This window comes from Chanos chanos, chromosome 2 (genome assembly GCF_902362185.1).
Source record: "Chanos chanos chromosome 2, fChaCha1.1, whole genome shotgun sequence".
In the NCBI taxonomy this organism is placed as follows: domain Eukaryota; kingdom Metazoa; phylum Chordata; class Actinopteri; order Gonorynchiformes; family Chanidae; genus Chanos; species Chanos chanos.
In genome coordinates this window covers 23,111,119-23,137,187 of record NC_044496.1, presented here as the reverse complement: position 1 = coordinate 23,137,187, position 26,069 = coordinate 23,111,119, and the positions used below count along the sequence as shown (strand labels likewise).

Sequence of the window (26,069 nt, the reverse complement as noted above, 5' to 3'; positions counted from 1 at the left end):
ATAATTTTGCTGTGGTTCAGTGTTCCTCCAGCGTGTGTCTGACTCACCTCAATGAAGAACCATGAGAAGTCTTTGTTTTATTCATGAGGATGGAAGTCAGCGGAGCGGCTCACTCTAGAGCCAGGGCTGAAGTGCAACGTGGGGGAGGTGGGGGGGGGGGGGGTGAGCAGGGGAGGCGCTACGGCTCCATGGGGTGCGATTTCATTATGCAGGAGAATGTGTGGAGCACTACTCCCGGCGCTCTTGTTTCATAAAATGACCTCACTTTGTGTGTGTGTGTGTGTGTGTGTGTGTGTGTATGTGTGGGCATTCAATGAGTACACCCATGAGCTTTTTTTGCTAATTGCATAGTGCTTACGTGTCTGTTAACATGTGTGTGTGTGTGCGTTTGTGTGTATATTGGTTTGAATGCATGCTAGTGTGCGTGTCAGAGAGACTGCTGCAGTCTAATTGTGTTTATGTCTTAAAAATGCCTCACTTGCCTTCATTACGTTCCCGTGCCTAATGAGACAGACATCGCAGTTTCTGGCTGTTGCATTAGAAACAAGAGTACAGAAAACAGCCCCTAATGTGGCTTAAGCTTTGAGTTGCCTTTCAGGAAACACTGAGGCCCTTTCCCTCTCTCTGACAAATCTGCACTGCTTCCCCAATCCAGAGCTACAGAGCTACGTGGTTAAATTTAGAAATGATTGTTCAGCAATGCAGCAAAGGCACTCTAAGAAGCGGTGATGACATTTATTAATTTATTTATTTTTACCTTATAAATATGAGAAACAGTCTTTGAACTGTTGAACTTTGATTTCCTCATGATATGCATGAGTTAGAGGCAATATAGATACGTGGAGACAGTATTAAATAACCATATATTTCATATTCTATTTGACACATGAAATCTGATGCATTCCAACAGAAATCCTATGACTTGGACTATATTATTTGGAGATGAGGTTTGAGGAGGCTGCCTGTTAGGAGGTGAATACAAATTTGAGGCAGCGGTTTAAGGAGGACGTGGAAGCTCTCTTTGGTTAGTTCCACATGGGTCGTCATGAATGTTGTTATGTCTTAAGTTGAGTCAGATCAAATACACCCAAGGGATTTTCTCAATGCACATGGCCATGTTAACACACGCTGCTGGAGCCAGAGTGTGACTTTCACTGAACATATGTACTTTGACACAAATACATATGTACCAGAAATGCAGACACACTCTGAAACAGCAGGTATTCGTATCTTCCCATGCTAACACACAGAACTAGTGTTTTGTCTGCAGCACTGGTGTGCTGTCATAACAGGTATGTGAGATTAGCACGTAGTATGCAAGCTCATGCACACGCATGCAGATTCACACACACACACACACACACACGCAATTCCCCTACTTCATGCAGTTCTCTCTGGTCTTTCTTACACCTGAAGTGGCTTTCTCTGTAAGTACAAGTGAGTAATTCTGTGTGTGTGCAGGAGCCCTGAACAAGGTTAATGGAAAATTTCTCCAGTACTGGTTGTCCAAGAGACACTGCCTTTCTTTCACACACTCTCGCTCTCTCTCTCTCTCTCGCTCGCTTTCTCTCCCTCTCTCCCTCTCCCTCTCTCTCTCTCCCTCTCTCTCTCATTTACGCATCATGCAGTTTTTAGATACGGTCTTAGAGTGAAAGGCCTTTTGCTGGCTGTCTCACAGAAAGGAACCACAAATTAACTGTTTCATATAGACAGAGTGAGAAAGAAAAGAGAGACGACAAAGAAGAGAGAATCATCTAGATAGTCTAGCAGGAATCTGAATCTGACTCTTGTCAGGACACCTTAGCAGCTGACTTGGCTGAGTTCGTAGTTTTCAGACTTTCATAAGTATTTCAAAGTAGTGACTCAGACAGGAAGATTCCAAGAAGCTTTGGAGACTTTGATGACACATGTAACAACTGATCTGTGTGTTCCAAATGTCAGCACACCTTACAGTTTCCCATATGGTGAACTTACAGTCGCACAAGTGCTTCAAGGTCATGACCCAGACAGTTTTGAACTCAAGGATTTTGGGGTTTTTTTCCCCTTCTGTGCATCACATGGGATTATTGCAGTGTGTCTGAAGTGCTTCACTGTGATGTTCTGTAGGTATGAATCAAATCAGAAAGGCAGGAATACCCCTAATCCAACAGGACTAATAAAAATGCATTTCCTCATAGACACAGTTCAGGTGTATTTTGATAAAAGCATGCAGTAATCAATTATAGATTTGTTGGTTTAGAACTTATAACTTAAAACCTATATGTAACAAAAATAGATAAATTAACAAGTGAAACGTGGAATAGTGGAGAGTTGGTACATTGCCAGCGTCTTTGCGGAGGAGTGAGCATTGGAGAGTTGCTCATGATGCTTGGACGATGATGGAAACACTACCTGAACGCAGAGTAAATGACTCATCATTCACGTTTGGTGACAAGTAAAGTGCGTCGCCCGCGCCCTGGCTGGACAGACCCCTCAGTCAAAATGCCAGTGCAGCAGTACTTTAGTGACATTACTCTAGCAGTCCACCTGCTTTCAACCTATTCAGTACCAATGAGAAATGTCCACTGAATGTTATGTTTATAGAGCAAGCAAAACAAGGCTGTGACATTCCCATCTGTTCTCATGGCCAGTTAGATGAGGTATGAACCTAAACATATTCTTACATGGTTAACATGTGAGAATATGCTTACTATTTTCCTACTTCTGTCATGAGTCCCTTGCTAACGTTCGTTATCAGTGTGGATTTGCCGCCAAAAGCACCATTGAATCATCCTCAAAAAAAATCACTGAATGTTGAATTGAATAACTAGCTATGAAAGAATGTATACAAAGTGATAATTGGCTGAAACAACTGACACTAGCTAATGCTAGCTAGAGGATTCGCTTCATTGTGCTGTGAAAAAAATACTGTCACTTTTAAGTGCATTTTTATCTTCTGAATCCTGAAGTAGTTTTGGGTAAAGTCAATTTTTATGGTCCTTTCTGAACTTAAGGGATGAGTCTGTCAAATTTTCTGGCAAAACTGAATACAGTTCTTGCCTTTGAGCAGGCACTGTTGAAAGGCAGCTTACCACATCATACAGATGGGTGGACTTTAGTTTAACCATTGTCAGCTCTGAACTGTGAAAGTTGTATTTTAATCCGTCTCTTCCACTTTTTGGGGTTAATTACATTATATATATATACACACATTTTTTAAAAAAAATTTTTCTTTCTTCCTTTTTTCTTCCTGTCTTCTTCCCAAATGTTTAGTTAGCTTTGATGTGCAGAGAAAGTCTCAAGGGGAATGGAGATGTTACAGTATATGTGCTAGGTGTTGTTTCTCCACCCTCTGTGACAGAGGATGACTGTAGTGATATTGTAAGCATTGCTATGGGTTCATAACCAGGTCACACATGCTCTTCCCTGATGTTACCACCCATACAGCTTAATGGAACACAATATATAAGCGCAAAGTCGTAATGTCTGCTTTACCTACTAGAGCAGAGAATTAAAGCTGCTCTGAATTTCCCATATTACAGGTTAATATACTGGTTCTCCCAGTTAGCAAATGCTGAATTAAAGCAGCTTTGACTTAAAATTCACTGGCATGAACAATTCAAACTAGGTTATGAGGAAAAGGAAAAAGTGCCAGCCAGTCTGAAAACACATCCACACACAGGCATGCACACATACACTCACACACACACACACATTCACACACACAGCACACTCATGAATTCAAAGACACTATGCCTATTTCTACTTTACCCACATCACTCTTGCATAACGAGAGGACATCTGAAAAACACACACACACACACACACACACACACAGACACTCACACACAACAGATCTCACAAAACTCTGTGTTCTTTACAGTTTGATGTAAGTTGAACCTACAATTTTCTCAGTTTCCCAATTGTTTCAAAGTCACGACACATACGTTTTTCCTTCGGAAGGTTTTTTCTTTTTTTCTCTCTCCCCTTAATGCATCTCACGGGATATTGTTCCATAATGCAGTCTGTTTGAAGCGTCTCATTATTCTCCAATATAGATATGATACAAGTGACAAAGACAGCGATAGACTCCTCATCTAACAGTACTGATAAAACTGCGTCTCCTCGTATCGCCTGGTTTTAAAACGGGTCAGATCCGTTACGAGGTGCGGCTCCGCGTCCCGGAGCGGTTGTATTGTGTTTGAAGAGCTGGGTTTGACACAGTAACATCATGTTTTCGAGTGGCTCTATGCGAGGGATCGGCCAGTGGACGTATGGAACGGCTCATAGCCTTTTGTAATCAAGCCTCCTTATCTCTCGTATAACCTGCCGCCAAACCTCTATAAGAATAATACCACGTACAGCAGAGCTGACAAGCACCTCGCTGCCCAGGCTTTCACTCGCTTCAGCTTAATATAAATTGATTTTTTTCCTTCTCTCTACTTGTGTCATAAGGATTGCAGGCTCAACCTAATATACCTGCGGTCTACCTGGAGAGGACGATGGGTATCAAATTCACAGCAAGGCTCCCTTCACAATTACGCTCCTCAAAATCCAATCCTCACCTTTTTTCAATTTCTTTTAGGTGATTGTGCTTCAGCCCACACAGTTGCATAGGGCCTCTGCTCCAATCTCAAATCTGCAACAGGCTTCAGAAAATCAGCATTTTTTTTTTTCTTTTTTCATTTTACTTAGAAATATGAAAAGCAGAGAAAGCTTTTTTTTCAGTTTTTTTCCATTCTTCTTCTTTTTCTTCTTTTCTCTTCCTATCATTTTTTTTCTTTCCATTCTTTTTGATTCACCTCATTTGAGACTTCACCAAATGAAGGCTGGGAACGTGAAAAATTAAACCTTAAAAGGGGCCCAAAACTGGTCTCTAACCAACAGCACAGATTAACATTTTGAAGAACATCACTGAATCAGGCCTCCCCTGAGCCACTTTGCAAAGCTGTGATACTTAGGAACAGTAAAAATCTTTAGTCTACAGAAGACAGCTTTAATCAGATGAGCTTTTCCCTCATAGTGTTAGACTACTAAGTGAACACACACTGTGACTTCTTGTGTTTTCTGATATTTTTAGCTCCACAAGTACCCTATTCACTCATTTTCCCCAACATCAAGAGAAAGTCAATTACTTTTACAAAACACTAGTCTCTGGTTGCTCAGCAAAGAGAGCAGACTGTTTTTCTGTTCACCACTAGCCAGTCTAACGTGGTAACCATAGACCATGGACTTCAGGGGGTCTGACTAAATTGGGTCTGTTGTTCAGTATTGATCACATATTATTCACATTGTATTGCCTCACTACAGACACATACATGCAGAATGCTACATGGAAAGACCTGATTTTTTTTTCTTTTATTGTCACGTGTAGCTGAATAAGACTCAGTAAATATATAGGTAAGGAAATACACACATACATAATTACATGCGATACAGTGATCCATGAAGCAGCGATCGCAGAGAAAATAATGCTTATGAATAATTAATTATTTATGCATGCCTTTGTTATACATGGTAATTAATTTTCTAATCTTTTTCCCCTTGAATAAGAATTCTATCCACAATGGTATGCAACTCAGAAAAACAGGTTTGTGTTTGTGTGTGTGTGTGTGTGTGTGTGTGTCTGTCTGTCTGTGTGTGTGCGTGAGTGCGTGCATGCATGTGGGTGTGTGTGTGTGTGTGCGTGCGTGCGTGCGTGGGTGTGTGTGCGTGGGTGTGTGTGTGTGTGGGTGTGTAAATTTCCTTGCTTTTTCTTTGACACCGAACGTCGTGCAGGTTCCTTTACTCTCATTAACACCTAGACTAAACTGCATCTTTGGAACCTTTTTGTGGGTTTTGAGATGTGTTTGAGAAAGATCAAAAGTCCCACACTTTTGAAGATAGAGGTTATTCAGTTCACCAGGAGTCTCAAAGCATGCTTGCAGCAACAACAAGAAAACAGACTCAACTCTGTATGATTCACTGGATGTATTATCTCATTAGCTGATCCTTGTTTATTGGATAATATTGTTGCTAAGAAACCTGAAGGGTGAAAAGTTAATTTCAAAATTGCACTTGGGGACAGAAGGTTCCCTGTAACTTTTGATTTTCTTAAAGAAAAAAAAAAGGAAAAAAAAAAAAAGAGGTTGACAATCTGAAATAAGATGACAAGGTTCCTCCCTGGGCACACGCTTCCTATCTTCTGGACAAACAAATCAGAAAGAAAACAAGGTCATACTGAATCCACTCCAAAGCATATGACACCTAGGTCATTGTATCACTAATTTTGCTCCTAGAAATAACACGTATGTGATTTGTAGTTAATAAAAAGCCAATATCATATGAAGACCAATAAAAATAAATTCAGTATGCAGTGTGTATTTTCATTAAATAAAAAGTTCATATTGTGGACCATCAGTATGTTTACAACATGTTTCATCCTCACTTGGTAATATTTTACTATGCTGAGAGCAGATGGACATGTTTTCATGGCACGTCTTCAAAACAAAAGAAATGGTTTTGATTTTAATTAACATGACACCCTGAGGACGATGTCCAAAGTGGCTTTTAGAGCCTTCTGAAACCCCCACAAAGTAGCAGACTCTTGGCATAAGCACTTCTGTTTCAATTACACTGTCCAGCTGCTCAGTGGAGTGAAATGCCCCTTTGCTTGTTGAGCTATCATCTATGTTGGGAAGTTCCGTGTAGAGCAAGGTGTGTTTCGATCCTGCGAGTAGACGGTCGTAGTCTGTGAAACCTGGAGTGCTCTCTATGACATAACCCCGGTGTTGCAAGTGAGTGCCTTTAATGTGAGGGAGTTAAATGTGAGGGAGTTCATTCATTAAGGATGCCGTTTAAGAAGTCCTTAGTGAGCTTTTTTTTTTTTCCCCTTCTCTCTTTTTTTTTTTTTCACCACTGGCTTTCTTCTTTGTCATCCAGAGAGATGCGAGTCATTGGTTGTGCCAATTTGCTTACCTGAGTGAGAGGAAAGAAATGTCTTTTTTTCTCCGGCATCAATTTATTAAACTTTTTTTTTTTTTTTTTTTTTTTTTTTTTTTTATCTCAGTAGCCATGGAAGAAACGTTGAACTGCGTGGGAAGAACATTAATCCCAATTTGCCCCATATTTTTTTTTGACAGTTGTTGCTGTCTTCAATTTATTAGTTCTGCTATTACTCAACTTGCTGTGGAGGAGGGACCTGATGCAGGGAGGTAAATATTGACTCACCTTCAAAGAAGAGTGCTTGAGGTTTCTATAGTGCTATTAAAAGAGACTGTCATTTGTCTAAATGGAAACCAACAGAGACATAAATAAAGAACATTGTCTCTGGCTCTTCCTCTCAGTGACATTCAGTGGCACTGAGGGAGTCGTCTTTGTCTTTACCTCTGAACTCAGTGCAGACAAAGGGGTTTGAGTGTACCATGCCTGTGTAGGGAAGCGTTATCAGTTAAATAAAATCCTTGGCTTTACTGGAAGAGGAGTGTTCACAAAAATTTTGGTGATTAGTTTGACAGGATATCAACAGGGGCAGTTTATTAATCCAGCAGAATTAATTATCACAGTGACGGATAGTGAACAACCACGGTTACGTATGTGTAGGCGGATGGTCCAAACTGCTGATTAGTGAATACACGAAAATGATTTTTTACAAAAAGTTAACACACATCTGTGCAGAGTAAGAACCTGAGAGCTCTCACTTTGGTTCAGAGATACTCTTTCTCACTCAGCGCTGTATGTTATGGGTTCAACTCAAAAGGTAGAGTTGAGCTGTAACTATTTAGTCCTTTTCTTGTTTGGCTTCAGGGCCGTGTACCTCTTTTTTACTTGCGTAATTCAGTCTGACTCAGAGGAGCTATAAATAAACACAGCTCTTTGTCTTTTTTTTTTTTTTTTTCCTTACAGGCTCATGATATCCCTGCTTGTTCATTACAGCACATAAGTTAGCTTTAGCATTATTTAGCGGCATGGAGTTGGAGTAGAGTAGCATGATAGGTCTGTCTCTAGTGTTTGTGTCTACTTTGTGTCCTCTTCCATCTGATGTCAACTGTTCCACCTCCTGGCACCGTGGGATTCATGTTAGCTGTCAATACCAACACCCCTACACATAGTGCGCAAGTCTGCTTCTTCCCACCCAACATCTCACTACAGACTGTAGAGTAAAGCTCTTTGCTTTAAGTTTTGAGTCAAAAATCTGTACTTATTTTCTTCCAAATGTTTCAATCTGTCTCTTTCACCCCCTCTTCAAAGGCTCTCTCTTTGTTTTAGGAGCGGCATGCTAATGAAGCCAATTTCCATGGCCTTGTTTTGGAGGCTTCTGTTCGCAATTAATCAAACAAGATCTCTTAACACTCTCTCTCTCTCTCACTCTCTCTCTCTCAAACACACACTGAAACACACACACACCTCCAACTGATGATACCAAGGGCTATGAGCTCAAACCTGCTCGTTTTCACTCTGACAAAATGGCCGCTCCATCCCTGGGCCTCCTGCAGGGCAAAATTAGGGAGCAAAGCCTCTGATGAACATGCCGCTGATGAGTCACGGCACAGCCCCCTCATAATAACAGTCACACTGTGTCTCATCTCTTAAAGTGTGCCATTTGTTCTATTTACACACCACTTATCTCAAAGCGCTTCAAAGGAAACAAATGCAACACGCCCAGGCGATGCCAGCACTGCCATCATATTAATGGAAACACGGTTCATGCAAAATTGATAAGTACAACAGTCCTGACCTTAACCTGTTCAACTGCAGAGCATGGTGATTTTAATGCATGACAGGTGGGTCTGTAGCATTGTGTTGCTAATGCGTGTTTGTGTTAAATAGAGACTTTTTGATTATTCAAACGGATAGTGAAGATGGTTGCTTGCTCCACATGCAAATGCAGTTTGTTGCTAGTTGTTTTTCTTTTTTTTTTTCTTTTTTTTTTCTTTTTTTTTTTTTTGCAGCTGATTGATGTGACCTGACTCAAACCTTCACCAATCAGTAGCTCATTATCCTGGTGAAATTACTCCATTACTGACTCCAAACTGCTGTAATGAGCTATCGTAAAAGCCGCAGCTTTGATCTCTAATCTCGCTCTCTTTCCCCAATCCCTGCCTCCCTCCCTCTCTCCTCTCTCTCTCTCTCCTCTTTCTCTCTCTCTCTCTCTCTCTCTCTCTCTCTCTCATTCTGCTCTTTTCTATGACTTGGTAGCCTATACCTTGCTCCTCTTGAAGTCTGTTTTCTCTCCCTAGCTGTTCTGCTTTTCTTTTTTTTCTATTCCAACTACTTTTCCATTCTCCCCCTCACATCTTTTGTCTGATTGTACTGCTTCCCAAATGTCACAGATAGCACTTCTCACCTTAGGTGACTGAAGTACTTCCTCTCCTCTCCTCTTTGAAACCTGGCGTAGAGCTGGGCAATGTCCTGGGAGTATGCCGCTGTAACAATATGGAAAGCACATCATCCAGAACCTTAGACATCATAATACAGGCATCACTCTTCCATCATCTAAAGAGTGCTTTTGTCATGAAAACCAATTTGCCAGCTACAGCGTTCTATGCTTCGAATGCACTTGCTGATTTAGATTAAAATGAAAATATACTGCTAGAATTTACCATAAATGCTTGGGGTAGTCTGGGTTTTTTTTTGTTGTTGTAAGTGATCATAAAAATGTGCAGAAGTGACCAAAATGTCATTCTACAGTTCATTTATTTTTCATGTTTCATACTGTGGGTTACACAGTGATGGTAATATTTTGTCAGACTATCATGATGGGATTTTTTTGTCCATATCGCTCATTCCTATCCTAAAAGCTCTCTAAAAAAGAAGTGTCTTTCTTCTTGTGTTGTCCAGGGCCCTATTGAGAATGACGTGGTGATCCATGTTGCCCTGATTGCAGAGAGTCACAGGTATGTTCGGGTCTACAAGAGATTTGCATATGCCCCCAATCTCTTTCTCTTACTCTTTCTCTCTCTCTCTCTCTCTCTCTCTCTCTCTCCCCTCTCTTCCTTCATGAGCTCATTGCGTCAAGCCCATTAAGCACCCGGCCGGGGTGTAGGCTTCATCTATCAACACACTCATTTAGTTGTGTGCTGATGAGAGCGTGAGGTGAAAGAGGTCGACCGGCCGGCTGAAGCCAGTTATCCCGCTCTGCTACTCATTTAACACTGTTCACCCTTACCACTTAACCTCACACTCAAGACTACATCTCTTAATCAACATTACCCCAACCTTCCTCGCAGTCTTGCTCAACCGCATCCACCAATTACTTGTCCTGGAGACACCAGCCTCCTCTGAAAAGTCCGAGATTTCTTTGACCGCTCATAAACCCGAGTTCACTTTGATTATTATTTTATTTATTTGTTTTTATTTATCAAAGAGATGATAAAAATTGTAAGAAAAACTTACAAAGAAAGATAAAATTTGCCCCAATCTTTGCACTTGTAGTACAAGTGTTTGAATTATAACTGCATGTTTAACTGGATAACATAATAATTCAAAAGGTTGTATGTTTCTGAACCTCATACTTAACACACTTATAATATTTTCATTGTGTGTCTTCAGGCTACAGGTCTTTCTGAGCACCTATGGGATCCAGACCCAGACACCCCAGCAGGTGGAGCCTATTCAGATCTGGCCTCAGAAAGAGCTGGTGAAGGTATTCATCTACCGTCCACCCAATCCATCAGTCAAACCAATTCACAAATCTTACAGGCAGTTCAATTAAACTGACAGCCAATCCACTATACCAGTGGACAGATTATCAATCAGTCCTTCGGCCAGAATCTACTGCTACATAATTCATTGTGCCAATCAGTCGATGAGTAAGTCAGTGATTAAGTCAAGTCACTGAAACACTAAAAATAATAGATCAAAATATTAGATGAATCCTATTTAGAGCAAAGTTTAAAAGGTCAGATTGGCTCAGAAGCCAGCTGGTTGTCTTTGTGTTACAGAAAGTCATTCAGTGACTTGGCACGGAAAGTTGCAAGTCAATATCATATGGTAATATCATGCATTGTTTTTACTGTGAATTTTCCAAGTACAGGGTGAATGCTCAGGTCTAGCTTTGTTTTACAGGATAGCTGCAAACCTGTATGTGTGTATTTGAGTAATGGATAAAGTGTGCGTGTGAGTGCATGCGTGTGTGTGTGTGCGTGTGTGTGCGTGTGTGTGTGTGTGTGAGTGTACGAGTGTGTGAATGAGTATGTGTGTGTGAGTGTGTGCGTGCGCGTGTGTACATGTATGGGTGGATGCTGTCAGTGGAACATGCTATTTTCTGCAGAGTAATATGACATCCTGAATGTGCAGTATTATATTCTTTTTCCCTCCCAAGGGCTAGGCATGCTGTGTTAGTGAGAGAGAGAAAGGAAGAGAAAGGGTAGCACGTTGGATATGAAATTCTCTCTCTCTCTCTCTCTCTCTCTCTCCTTTTCCCTCTCTGGAGATGCTAATTCAGTGTGAGGCAGTGCAGGTCTGTTTACCTCACTGCTCTGGGCCAGTTGGTTGTGTTTAGTAGTCTCTGGCCATCAGGAAAGCACCAGTTCCCTCTGTCAGTGTGTCATCTGCCTCATCACAGGACCCTACGCCATCCTGACACTAAAATAATATTTGTTTGCTCTTCTGAAACACCTCCTGAATGCATCCTGCGTCTCTCTGCAGCAGTCTGGCACTCGTGCACCACAATGTTAAGGCCACAAGGACAAATAACACCAGGAAACGTTTCCCCTGCTTCAGAGTTTTAGAAAGATTTAGAACCACATTAATAAGCCCCAGAATGATGTCTGTTCTGTCTCTGAATACAACAATTACCTATTAGTTTTGTTTTGTTTTGTAAATATATACGTATATGATTTTTTTTGCATTACAGTTAAAGTTCCAAGTAAAAAAAAAAAATACTGTTTGTTCATATTACGTGTGCTCAGCCTAGCCCCCTCCTACTTAGATCGCTGTCACACTTTTAACATGGGTCGTGTCATTTGATCGTCTGTAAGAGTTTTCCCATTTAAAGTCCCATTTAAAAAAAAAAAAAAAAAGCTTTTCTGTGAGTCGTGTCCACTCCTCATTGCTATTCTGAACACAGGAGACTGGTGGTACAAAGGTCTTCACAGACGCCTCTGCAAAATGGGCCTCCTCGCCAGTGGCTGAATTTGTTACGCAATTTTAGTGAACGCAAACACAACTTTTTTTTTTTGGTTTTGTGGTTATGCATGAACTCATCTTTTGAACACTACAGAGCTGATTCTGTGCTGTCTCACTTTTTTGTTTCCACATTACTTTGGTAATAGAGTCGAGAGCAGAAGGAAGGTTCAAGAGACACAGAGCTCCATCCAGTGTGTGTAGAGCAGAAATGCAGCTCAACGTTCCCATGAAAGATACATGCAAACTGTGAATACATGCAGGGGACACACACACACACACACACAAATCTACACAGATTTCCTACAGTGAGAGACAGTGATGAGGAGAAACTATTGATTGGCTACAGAGGGTCTCGGTGCTGACAATTGATCGGGTTGGGTAATTGGCATTTACAGCCCTTCCCTGCGCACAAGCACAGTCTTTGACGTGGTGTTTCTCTCTCTCTTTCTCTCTCTCTCTCTCTCTCTCTCTCTCTCTCTCTCTCTCTCTCTCTCTCTCTCTCTCTCTCTGTGTTTGGAGGATTCTCTCAAGGTAGCCGTGTATTGGCTTTATAGACTCCGCAGTGTAAAATGTAAGCTGAGCACATGCTTTTATCCACGTTGCCATGTGAAGTGGTATCGATCATGCTGCCTCTGCTAAGTTAGCATTCACACTGTTACTTCTTACATTTAACCACAAAGCAGAGAGGGGCCATACATGTTCAGCAGAATTTATTTGATCATACTGAATATATTGCTCATAACTTTTTTTTTTTTTCTTTTTTTTTTCTTTTTTTTCCTAAGAAGCAAGAGAGTGAGAATGTGCATCCTTATAAATCATGAAAGGATTTAACTATTTACTTCTCACTACCAATGATAAAATACTTGCAAACCGTGGTCAATAAAAATGAGGCGGCGGACAGTTCTTGTCACATCTATTGCCTACAGATTTCAATTCCACTTTCACACAATAAAGCCCCTAATTGCCTAACATTTACCATAATCTAATGGCAAATGGTGAATCTAATGGCAAGATGTTCACTGCTACCGAAGCAAGTTTCATGAATTATCTTATTATCTTTCTCTCTCTCTCTCTCTCTCTCTCTCTCTCTCTGATTCTGTAGGCATATCGATTCCTGGCCATTAATAAGAAACTAGGATTGAGTGGACGTCCAGAGAGACCAGTAGGCTGCATAGGAACCTGTAAGGTGAGCATACCTACTGCACCCAAGGCATTCGTGTGTACATCACATCTCATCTCACATGACACACACACACACACACACACACACACACATGTACTCACCTTTGACTAGACATGTGCACACACTGACATCTCCGCTGAGATACATGTACCAGTGTATTCACATATCTCGTGGGAAATGCAGACAGACAACATCACATCTCAACTTCTCCCGACTCCCTTTTTTTTTACTCTATACTGAACCTTGCATGGGCCTATGAAGTTCTAAAGGAAAGTATAGTTCTTTTTGCAAACATCATTTCCATTTCCATCTCATATTCAGTGTAGCATCTATATATGTAAGGGAATCATTTTTCCATGGCCTCGTGCCTTCCATCTTTCTGTCATTAGTCATTGTACATATCTGCAAATCACAGCCAAGTCCAACAGATTTGCTCTAGCGTTACAGCGGGCTCCACTGCCTTTCGGTGCCTTGCTGTTTTACCATTTATATTTATCAACAGATTTTAAATCTATTAAACGCTGAGCAATCCATCTTATGCTTTTTTTTTCCTTTCTTTTTCTTTTTGGCTTCAATTTTTTTGTTCCCTTTTCAGTTCTAATTTGTATGCTTGGCATTTTTCTTCAGTGAAGGTCATGGCTGATAAAAATCAGTTATTAGCGGATTTTGCCTCAGATAGCCCAAACCCGAAAGAGACAGCCAAATGACTAAAGAAATCAATCACCAGCCTCAACATACTGCTCACACAAAGAATAATTGAGCATTCATGCATATTGATGTCCTCTGGAAGTGGTCATTATGTGAGCTGTGTGTGTGTGTGTGTGTGTGTGTGTGTGTCTATAAGAAAGAATATTTTCACTTCAGGGACAGAGAAAGCAGTCTTGTGGATTATGTACATGTTACTAAGTCACCAAAGGAGCGGAGATGTGTGATGTGTGTCCCTGCATATCAGCGTGTGTATACCTGTTTTAAATGGATGACTTGTTTTATGTGCTGTCCACGGTAGCATATATGTCAGTGCCACACCTTCATCCGTCTTGTCTCGAGTAATGTGCTGCGTCTGTTCTCCTTCTTACAGATTTATCGCATTCTGGGGAAGACAGTCGTGTGCTACCCCATTGTCTTTGATCTCAGTGACTTCTACTTGTCACAGGATGTCATGCTACTGATAGATGACATCAAGGTGAGCTTATTTCACCCCTCACTGGCCTTAAAGAGAGCAACAGCCTATTCAACACACTACAAAGACTCAAGTTTCATTTTTTCTGTACCTTTATATTGCGTGACATTGTACAAAGGCAATATTCATATCAAAGAGCACTGTATTTTCTTGCACTGTAATCCCTTTTATGTCATTTTGTAAAAATGCTGTTACATTTTCTTTTTCAGACAGACATTTCACATAAGAGTACATCTATAGTCATCTGTAGTGTATGTTATATGCATTAGATATGGATCTATCCATAATTATCAACAGTTGAACTGATTTGTTTTCTGGGTAGTGATATATCATCTGCTTCTCTTTCTCCCTCTATGTGTGTGTGTGTGTGTGTGTGTGTGTGTGTGTGTGCGTGCGTGCGCGTGCGTGCGCGTGCGTGTGTGCGCGTTGTGTTTGGGAACAGAATGCGTTGCAGTTCATTAAGCACAGCTGGAAAATGCCCGGGCGGCCACTCTTTCTAGTGCTCATCAGAGAGGATAACATTAAGTATGGCCTGCTGTCATTAGCCTGGTCAACACATGCATCAAGCACATCTGTCTCTGTCTCTGTCTCTGTCACTTCACACTGGGATTACAGCCATGTTAGAGAAAACTCTTACATCAGACAAGGGTTTTTAGGTGGAGTTTAACCATGCTGTAAACATTTGATTCATGTTAAGTCTGTAATCCTGGTTAATTGGATGCTGATACATTTTTGAATGAATTCCAGCCAGTCATATGTGGACAACTGTTGACATTCGACAGCAACTGTCATTGTTCAGAGCCCAATTCAGATGAGACTTTTTCAAAATTGTGACTGTACATGCAAAATGTAATGTCAGAGTTTGCTCTGAATACGGTTCTCATTTGTTAGTCTGTATTGGTTTGTATATGGATGATATCTGTCCTCCCACCAGGGGGAGCCGCTTCAACCCAGTGTTGGACATGTTAGCATCATTTAAGAAGGGCAGTCTTGGAGAAGTAAAGGTTCATGTGGACAGACTGCAGGTATGTTTCTTTCTTTCATCCACACTGTGAGAAGAAATATCACAGATTACACCCAGCAGTATTATACTCGTCCAGTTCATCTAAGTTCAGATGCTTAGTTAGTTTAATTTAGCTTGCTTTTTCAATATTTTGAAGCATATCCTGAGTAAATGAGGCCAATCAATACCATATAAGTTTTCCAAAAAAGAAAAAAAAAAACCCTTCTATTTTGCTTTCCGTAACATATTTTATTATGCTGCGCAGAAGTATAACACACACAAATTCTTGTAACAGTTGACTGAACCCAGATACTTTGAGAGATATCGGTGAATCATATTATCACCACCGTATAAAAAAAAAACCAAACCAAAACAAAAAAAAACAATTTTTGCTGTGAAACTAAAAGCTATCTCCATTATGTGTTTTAATTAGTTGGAATGTAGCTAAATAGATTTTGATGCGTATCCAAATGGTAATGTAAGAATTTTCTAGAATTTTGGCCCTCTCTCTCTCTCACACACACACCAGTCTGTACACTGGCCTTGAAAACAAGTCCCAGGTCCCAAAAAAAAAAAAAAAACTCCCTCTGCTGTAGTTGATCTCATTGATATGGTCCCTGCGTTGCGCTGTCATATCTCGCTGCTGCATATGAAAGGCTGCAGGTTGGCAGGAATCATAGTGTGGGCTGTAACTATCCACCTCCTTACTGATGTGACTGGAAATATTTATGCAGCCTCACAGCTCTGTCAGGTTGCCATATGGCTGCTCGTGTGTCTGACTGTGTTCTTAGGGTTTTCTTACCTTAGTGCTAATCATACTGCATATCTGCCCGTGCTTCTCATGTCCTTCCACACTGATGTTGCCTTCCTGTTGCTGTCCAATGGTGGGATTTGGCAGACTTTGATATCTGGAGCTATGGTGGAACAGCTGGATTTTCTGCGTGTCAATGAGGCTGAGTATGAAACCGCCTCCGTGTCCCATCCATTTTTGTTTGCATCCATGACATACCTTTCTTGATGCAGACTCTGTATTCAATATGCTATCCAACATGCTTTCTCTGCATGAAACCCTTGGTTAGAATGCTTTTATTTTTACCTCACTACGTTACACAAGCTTCCCTCTTTGCATCATAAATTATATGTATGCTCATTGTTACCTACAGAATATAAAATTTAAGAGAATCTGTTTTTTTTTGGTGGGGGGGGGTACCCTGCTGCCGCCACTGCAGTACATTGCCCTGCACTCCATGTGAGCCTTAGAATCTTAATCTAGAGACTTAGAATAGTAATAGAATAGTAGGGAAGTGAATCTACTTCATCTAGAGGCTGTAGGATAGTAGGGAATTGGCCATTCCAGAATTGCGGGGTTGTTAAAAGTCTAAAACTATGTGTGTTTCTACACAGTTCATGCTGGGTCTTTTTTTTTTTAGCGCATGAAGCTAAGGCAAATGAAGCCCTTTTTTTCTGCTTTTGTTTCCCCAGAATTCCAGAGTTTAAGAGCTTTGAGGAGCTGGAGCTACCCAAACACTCAAAGGTGAAACGTCAGACCAGCACACCCAATGTCTCTGACCTGGAGCAGCAGCCTGAGATCGACATCCAGAAGTGGATTCATAAACCCACTGAGGAGATTCTGCAAAAGTTCAATGTGAGTGGACTCAGCTTTGAGGGCGTGCATATATGTTACGGTGCGTGCGTGCGTGCGTGCATGCATGCGTGCGTGCGTGCGTGTGTGCGTGTGTGTGTGTGTGTGTATGTGCACACGAGTGACTCTGAACTGCCACATGGCTCACTCTCTCTCTTTTGTCATATTAGGATTGCAATTGCTTGGCCTCTCAGGCAGTGCTTGCTAATATTCTCCTCAGGAAGGAGGGACCTGACTTCTTTTCCAGAGATGGTAGGCAGAAAATAAAACGAGCATCATCCTAAACAGACATCAAAAGCATGAGTTGCCGCCTGAAAGTTAAAATTTTGGCTCGACTGTAGCACGGAAGGACTCGATCAGCCCCAGTGCAATGTCATTAATTTAGGAAAGGCTTAAACACTCAGACTGTAACATCAGAGCACTTCTGAGCTAATAAAACTGCCATGTGATCATAAGAGGACCCATTCTCTAGTTCGCATGTGAAACCTCTCTATGTGTCTACATCCATTTAGCCCACATGATTAAATCCTTACCTATTAATACGCTAAAAAATCACTTTCAGTAATCTGAGAACTGTCATCGGCTTTTTCCAGCCGTGCACCATGTCTGATTCTGACTCTACAAACGCTACAATTTGAAACTTACTGACACATCTAGTTGGCTGTGTTTCAGATATGATGTAACTATAGGTGCCTGATGAAATTAGATTTTAATGCGATAACTGAGATGCCACTGGCTATTGGGTTGTGCTTTGTTTTTGTTTGTTTATTTTTTATTTTGTATTATTTATTTATTTATTTTTTAGTCTCCTTTCTGTTTAACAGTGTCTGTTCTCTGGTTTCCGCAGAGAACCTCAAAGATGAGCTGGAGAGAATCTATAGACAAGCGGGCAGCAGGAAACTTTGGTCAGCGATCTCTTTTACTCACCTCTTCAATCCCACTCTCACTATAGAAACATCATTTCATCATACAAAATATGACAGGACTGTGCTTATTTAGTCATCATGTTTCCTCTAAGCCATACTAGTGCCATACATTAGTTTATAAGACCCTATCTCTATGGTAACACTATCACTTCTTCTTTTTTACCTCTTTTTGTCTGTCCATTTTAAATGTAACCCCCTCCCTCTGAGAAAACACACCCAAACTCTTTTCAAACATGCTCATCCCCCCTCATGTAGGCTGGTGGTACGTTACACTGCGGCAGTTTGCCAGAGATTTGCCAGTTCTATAGCACCTCACATAACTACTCTCTTGGTCCATGGCAAACAGGTAATGGACCATTTTAGTTCCTCGCCTCTGCATGTGTAGACTGTTGTGAAGCACTAGAGCGCTTAGAGTGTCTAGAATTCTCCATTAACTTGACAGCGTGCGTAACTCATCCTCTCTGCTGATTCCCTTTGTTCAAGTTTATACATTTCACTCGCAGTTGGGTTATAAGCGTCTTTGTTGTTCATAATAAATGTGTATTTCTGCTTTTGTTTTTGTGTTTTTACGGCACAAGGGAAGCTCACAGAAATTAGAGTTCTTGCTGTGTGGCGTTATTTTATGTGTTGCCGTGCATTAGTTTTGAGAGGTCATTGTGTCCTCTGAGGCGGAGTGGAGTGACCCCAAAGCCAAACTCAATCGATGAACTTGGCATCTAAATTCACTCTTTCATCCCCATAACATGGATTAATAACTGAAGCTTCAGAGACTTGACAGACATTACTTTGCCAAGAATCCCTGGATTAATATCACAAATTCGCACTGGCATATTTACCGGGTGACACGCTGCCTTTTCTCCACCTTCTTTTGTGTGGTGTTGACTGCTACTCTTGTAATTTGTTCATGTCTATGCATATTGCTAAGCAACTTCACTTTATGTGCACTGGTGTAAGCATTCATCAATTTTCTATCATTTTTATTTTGTTTGTTTGTTTAAGGAAATCCACAAGTTAAATTCAGAGGCTCACTGGAAGTCTCCAATGTCATAAATTAGTGAACATTAAAATATTTATGCTTAGAGCATTAAAATAATTGAATGTTGAAAATTAATTGTCTGAGTCAAGGAACAATGGTTGTAACAGGACCTGAATTCTCAATGCAAGTTTGCTATTCCGCGGCATCATCCATTCCTGATAGGCTTTTAGTCCCAGAGGGGAAAACCTGTGAATATTAATGGCTTTAATTCCACAAAGGCCCTCAGTTTGTTTATGGAACACTTCTTCGTGTAGATATTTATTCAAATGAGCATCTTGCTGGGCTAGATGAGGGTGTTTACTGATTCAGGAGGCGGGCGCTGGAGTCTTAAGTGGGATTGTTCTGCTGGACAGTTGGTGCTGAAAGTTTCTGTTGAATTCAGCTGGCACATTTTGTTTCTCAGGAAAAATGATTTTCCTATCTTCTCAACTCTAGATACAGAACGCTCGAATAATATGCTTTGAATGTATTAGACCTCACTATCATTCTTACATATGTGCACTTTATTTATTAACAATGCAGGGAATCCCATAGATCATTATTTAGAGATACACTACCTCATAAAAGATGCACATAGCACACTGCACACAACCAGATTTGTGGTGGATTTACCAGGACCGTATCATTTGTTATTTGTTGTCCAGGCCCAGTTGAATGTAAATATTTTTCAGAGGGAATTGTTAGGGGCGGGAGTCTTCACCTCTATGAGGATCTATTTGTTTCTGTTCACCAGGTCGGTTGTACGCCTTGCTGCCAGTCTCTTAACTAAGCTAGTGGACAGCCTTGCCCCGAGTATTACTAGCATATTAGTACATGGCAAGCAGGTAAGTGGAAAAAAATTTGAGAAGAGGAGCGGTAACAAGAGGGCCATTAGAGATATTTAAAAAACACATACATTTTCATCAAGCGCTTCATCCGCACTGACTGCTAAATAGCAATCGGGACTTCTCTCAGCTATTTTAATGTTCACTGATCATCCATTTATCAATCAATAACATTTTTTTCCCAGGCACAATTCTTTTTTTTTTTTTTTAAGTTAGCACAGTACGTATTAGAGCAATTCAGATGGACTTTGACCTTCTGAATGACCTGGATGCTGCAAGCTCACAGCGTAGTCCATTGTTAGTTGGCTAACCCATTGCGCTACACCAAGCTGCTCAAGCTGCTATCTTTACTTTTCATTTTAATTTCCTGTTAACACACTACAAATTTGATGAACTGGAGGTCCCTCTTCCTAATTTTAGTTAAATATACTGAACATTTTCAATGGAATACTGTAATTCTTTGCTATGGATTAATGTGCCTCTTTCATTCACTGAATCCTTTGGATTCCAAAAGCCAGTCTTGAGTGTTGAATGACTGATCAGACAGAGATACTAAGAGGGCTGTATACACCGTATGAGTTGTAGACATGGTGTTATGGGGAAGATTACACAAGGAAAACTTTGTTTACTCTGTATGTCTCTGGCTTACACTTAACAAAATAACCCCCCCCCCCCCAAAAAAAAAACCCCCAAAAAAACAAGGCTTTTATTGTTTTGTCCTCACAAGAAAAATGAATCTCTCTCTCTCTCTCTCTCTCTCTATTCTTCCAGACTGCTGTAAGCAAAAATGGAAGCAGAAAATAAACAAATAAATAAATAATTGAGGCGAACATTAGATTTGCCATTGAGATATTGAGTGTGAGGCAATAGAGAGTGGTCCATTTTTCGGTAGAATATCACAGAACATCATGTAGTTTGGACAGAATAGCTGCTATGGCATATGGAAGGGTATCTTGTGCAGTCTTTTAATATGACAAAAGCCTTTATGGATGTTTGCAGTTATTATCATCCTGTAATGTTACTCCCTGCACATGATTTTTTTTGAAGACGTTCGTCCATGTAGTGGAGCTAGTATACAGGGAGGGGAGAAACAGATGCATCATAATGTGGATTTTATAAACTACACATAAAACTACATGGGCCATTTTACGCGTCTCTCATCCTTTAGTGCTATGCTGATAACACTGTGACACAAACTATGTGGCTTTCATTGCTCACAGGACATTTTGTTTGAAATCTAGCATCAGTTTAGATTTTTTTTTTTTTTTAAGAATTTGCTCCAGGCAGACTCTAGTGTTAACAATGTGGTGTTCAGACTTTCTGGCATCTTAATTGAAATAAGGAAAACAACAAAAAAAAACCTATAACAGTCTCTAAATAGATGTAACCATGGTGATGCAGGCTGGGCATGGTCTTCTGTTGCTAGGTAACGCTGGGGCTCTTTGGGCACGAGGAAGAGGTGATCTCTAACCCACTGTCTCCAGCAGTCATTAAGGAGATCATCTACAGCAAGTGCAGTCCGCATGGGGAACGTGAGGCCGTTCTACAACAGGAGCTGGTCATTCACATTGGCTGGATCTTATCCAACAACCCAGAGCTCTTCAGCGGCATGCTCAAAATCCGCATCGGGTATCTCATCCCAAACACCCCGCCTCTCTTTTCGTTAACCTCCTCTCTTCTTTAACTTCAAAAAGTCTGCACCCCAGTGTAACTCAGTAACAGTAGAATATTGCAATGCTGAAACATGTACTCTAGTTTCAAATGGAAATGGTATGTATTTTTAAACAGGGTAATGTTTACAGAGGCCTGCTTGATGTGATACAGCGCAATGGTTATATCAGAAAGCAGCTTCAGTTCTGTTGTGAACAGCCATGTGGTTGCTGAGCAGAGTTGATTTTGATCTCCAGGTGGATCGTCAAGGCAATGAGGCAAGAGTTGAAGGTTCGTGCTGGAGATATGCCCCCACAGGACATTTACCAGATGTCACCTAGTGATGTCAAACAGCTGCTTCTGGACGTCCTCCAGCCACAGCAGACGGGCAGGTACAGCAACTACCTCTGTATCTCTGTTACTAGCCTTTTACATCTATTACTACTGGCAAATCACTCTGGGATGTCACAGCATATGGAATACGCCATTTCAGAAATTAGACAGGAGTGCTGGGGTTAATTATTAGAAGTCCTGATCAAACATTTGGATTTTTTTTCACATTTGTTCAGTTTTACTTATTCCGGAGCCAACTGTGTCTTGTGTTTTTCTTCCCCTTGAACTAGGCAATTTAAAAACAGAAAATGCCTGGACATAAACTCAACTGGCAGTACATTAAATACATCAACCCATTCACAAAAATGTATCCTGAGCTACATGACCCTGCCTTGTGGTATAATTCAGGCAGAGTGGCACCAGTGGATTCAGGTGCTGTTTAACTGAACTTTGTAAATGGGCAAAAGTGATTTTAAGGTCCGTTTGTTGGTGCCAGACGTACCAGTTGCTCTGCAGAGCTTGCAGTCGGTAATACTCGACAGTTCAGGAGTGGAAAACCATTTCCTGCTCTGACAATGTTGCATCATTCTGAGCATAGTCAGGGTTGGACATAAGCAGCATATATAAGCCCATGTTTATGTTGCAGGCTGCTAGCAGCATTGTAATAGCATAGATAATGTTTTTTTTTTCTGTCACGTGTTAAGTCCTTTAGTCTCAGCTGAGTAAAAGTTAACATAACAGCAAGTCTGAGTACTGTTCTGTCCAGTGCATTCATGGCAGAAAAACACTCTAAATACTTCCAGCAGTGCACCATGTCACTAAGGTGTTATTTACTCAGAATGGTTCCAAGCAAATGGCAGTGAATCTTGACTTCATTTGAATGGGCTTCACAGCCTGTAGAGTATCTTTGGGAGGATGGTATGGGTTGTTTGTAGCATGAAAATACTACTTTCCCATCTAAACGACCATCTCATCAGTACGGAGCAGTATCGGACATGTCTGATGCTTTGTAGAATCTATGCCCTACGGAATTCAGGCTGAAGAATTCAGACTCAGTACTGACAGCTGTTTCTAATGGACCAACCACTGGGTGTATATTTAAAAAATGTATTTGAATGAATTTTAAATGACCTTCACATTCATTACCTGGAAACTGCAAGACCCTTCCTGTCTCAATTCCAGATGCAATGGGCTTTTTCAATATTTTTTTGTTTTTGGTAACCATTTCCAGGACTTGGCTTAACAGGCGTCAGATTGATGGCTCCCTTAACCGTACTCCTCTGGGCTTTTATGATCGTGTATGGCAAATTTTGGAGAGGACACGTAATGGCATCACAGTCAGCGGAGAACATCTCCCCCAGGTTGGCAGTTCTGAAGGCCTTGCTCTGAAATGATAACATTAATTACCTTACCATGGAAACTGGACTACAGGCCTGTAATGAAGCTGCTTAGACGATTTGTCTTATCGCTCTTCTTATAACGAGCTTTGAACCATGTCAAAAAAAGGTGCTGAACACGTTTAGTTAATATCATGTCTTTTTAAAGTATACTTTATTTTACCCTAGTTTTTTGTTCTTCTTGCAGTAAGTATATTATAGATACTCAAAATTCCTTCTTGGTTGGAAAGAATGGAAGGTCCCCATACTGAAAGTGTTTGGGGGGGGGGGGTATTGTAGGGGAACATTGTAAGATGAAGTGTACCTAAGTGCATGCTTATCTTTCTGTAAAATCGAAGTGCAGATGGAACAATTCAGCAGTTTTATTCAGTAACGCATTGCACGATGCAGCTTTTCAGCTCTTTATTTTCTTAAATTTCCCTTTCCCTTTTATAGCAACCCACACTGTCAGACATGACCATGTATGAGATGAACTTCTCACTGCTGGTCGAGGACACGCTGAAAAACGTTGTGTTGCCCGAGTACAGGCAGATCATAGTGGAGGTAAGGCTGAAACTAGGCCTTCAACCCATGTCTCGCTGGACATGAGTGTTAGATGCTATTGACGCAGTGCTAAAATACAGAGCTTACATCTGGAATGGTTTGGTTGTGGATCACTGCATTATAAAACAAAAAGCATATATAAAAAGAGTGTCTGACTTCAACCATCTGCTTTTTTTTTATTGGTCTGTGCTGTCCACAATGTTGTTTATCCTGACCTGTTTGCAGCTACTGATGGTTGTGTCAATTGTGCTGGAGAGAAATCCTGAACTGGAGTTTCAGGAGACAGTGGATTTGGACCAACTGGTTAAAGATGCCTTCAGTGACTTCAAGAGAGACCGCGGCCATATGGAGGGTATTGAGAAGCAGGTAAGTGGAACTTTTATGACTCAGTTTGGAAAAATCTTTTTTCTTTGTTCCCTTTTACCATTGTTGTAATTCATAATGTCATATTTTAGTATTACGTGGACATGAGTGTCTTACCATTGCTTATCTGTTACAAGATTACACATGAAATGGTACTAAGTTGGGTAAGAGTCTAAGAAAAAAAACAGAGTTGGCATGTTTGTTGCTGAAATGACCTTGGCCTTGTGTTTTCGGCAGGATGACATGGAGGCCTTCTATAATACCCCTCCTCTGGGGAAGAGAGGTACCTCCAGTTATCTGACGAAAGCTGTGATGATTCAGCTGCTGCAGGGAGATGTGAAGCCCAGCAAAGATGACCCATGTTCTGTCAGCTAAAACCATCCAGCACAATACAACCAGTATTTCATCAGTCACTTTGAACGCCTCTATCCTACGCCATAACCCCACGTTATTTACCCCACCTTAGTCTGCTCTATCTTTATTTTTTAATGTTTTTCGCTTTTCAGGTTATTAATCCTGCTAACATAATTGAACTCTGGCCATGTGCCATGTTCGCTGTAGTGACCTGGCTTTGAGTTAACGAGTGCTAGATCCAAATTTCACAAACACATGTGTACTTGTTTTTTCTTAGGGTTACAAAGGCTGTTCATTCTTCATATACTACATCAGCCTAATGTGTATCTTTTTCCATGTATTGTGAACGACACTTAGCCTACTCCAGCCAGTTTTGCCTGATATTGGGGCCTTCTTACCAGAACACCTGTTTTCTCATACCTTTGGCTCTTACATGTCTGCATGAATTTGTCTCGTTCTGCATGGCATGACTTTGTTGTTGATTATACAGTGTGATGGATAGATATGTTTGAGTGCCATCATGTTGTGCACACAGGAAGAGAGGAGTGTTGAAGAGTCTTAGTAACATATTGTGCTTCTATATATATATTTGTGTGTGTGTGGGTATATATAGGCACAATATATAGTGTATGTGTCTTTAATTTTCTGACATTAAGGGTTTATATTATTTTTCCTGTCTGTTTGCTGGCAGAAGGAAAGCAGAAAAATTGACAGATGCCTCTTGATTAATTTATTCATGTTTCTGCCATCCATGCCCAAGATGCGAGTTTGAATGCATATGTTCAGGTGCTCTTCCAGTTTCTGTGTGTCCTTTCAGAGGATTTCTTTGCTTACTGGCCTTTATTAAATAAAGTGTTACCCTCTAACCCCACGAAAGTGCTTCAATGAGAATTCACCTACAAACATCTGTTACAGTGAACCTCTGTCATTCAGTGTGAGTGTACTGTAGAATGTCTTGAATACATCAAAATAAACTTGGAAACGGTTTTTCCCCAAATGCTCTGTGACATTACTGAGGTGAAGTTGTGTGTTTTGTATCGGACCCAACCAGTAACGCCTACGCGTGTCCGTGGAATAGAACAGAAAGCTTTTTGGCAGCTCCAAAGCATTAACCCTAACACTAACCTTGAGGGCAGATTTTTTCAAATGTTTAAATGCTCCAACCCCAAAGGTCCGGACTGAGCAGACTGGTTTGTACAAAGAATGTTTTAGGCAAACAACCAACCAAATAACACAAGATCCTGATTGGGCTTCATGGACAACTCAGAGATAAGTATATCTTGAAATAAAACACACAGCAAACCAATAAATTGTTTAAATCGTTCACATCAAAGTGGGGAAAAAAAAGGACACTGTATTATTTAACCACCAATTTTAACGTTTAATGTGAGAGACAAAAGATGTTTTCTTTGAGGAACACTTAACAGGAGCTAGAAGAGAAGACATCTGGTGAAATCTCTCAGACTTGTCTTATTATGCCATTTGACAATGCACCATTAACCCTAACAGGCTGCAACCAAATGAATGTACTCTTCAGTGTTGCAGTAT

At 40.7% G+C, this 26,069-nt stretch overlaps 1 protein-coding gene across 3 annotated transcripts in view; it reads left to right on the top strand.

The window, feature by feature from the left end:
* phkb (phosphorylase kinase, beta) overlaps window positions 1-25,518 on the top strand; it is a 54,134-nt gene extending 28,616 nt beyond the window's left edge. For 2 of the 3 annotated variants that reach the window (XM_030764628.1, XM_030764629.1), the window contains exons 15-31: window positions 9,799-9,854; window positions 10,510-10,603; window positions 13,190-13,273; window positions 14,349-14,453; window positions 14,893-14,975; window positions 15,385-15,475; window positions 16,352-16,410; window positions 16,936-17,098; window positions 17,266-17,347; window positions 17,943-18,000; window positions 19,791-19,881; window positions 21,308-21,510; window positions 21,789-21,923; window positions 23,096-23,225; window positions 23,697-23,804; window positions 24,030-24,170; window positions 24,405-25,518. In XM_030764628.1, coding sequence (XP_030620488.1) covers window positions 9,799-9,854; window positions 10,510-10,603; window positions 13,190-13,273; window positions 14,349-14,453; window positions 14,893-14,975; window positions 15,385-15,475; window positions 16,352-16,410; window positions 16,936-17,098; window positions 17,266-17,347; window positions 17,943-18,000; window positions 19,791-19,881; window positions 21,308-21,510; window positions 21,789-21,923; window positions 23,096-23,225; window positions 23,697-23,804; window positions 24,030-24,170; window positions 24,405-24,542 — 1,821 coding nt within the window. In that variant the 3' untranslated portion in view covers window positions 24,543-25,518. Of the gene's footprint in view, window positions 1-9,798; window positions 9,855-10,509; window positions 10,604-13,189; window positions 13,274-14,348; window positions 14,454-14,892; window positions 14,976-15,384; window positions 15,476-16,351; window positions 16,411-16,935; window positions 17,099-17,265; window positions 17,348-17,942; window positions 18,001-18,276; window positions 18,368-19,790; window positions 19,882-21,307; window positions 21,511-21,788; window positions 21,924-23,095; window positions 23,226-23,696; window positions 23,805-24,029; window positions 24,171-24,404 lie in introns of all 3 variants that reach the window. The other variant, XM_030764630.1, reaches the window with a different exon arrangement.
* The last annotated feature ends 551 nt before the right edge of the window (window positions 25,519-26,069 follow it).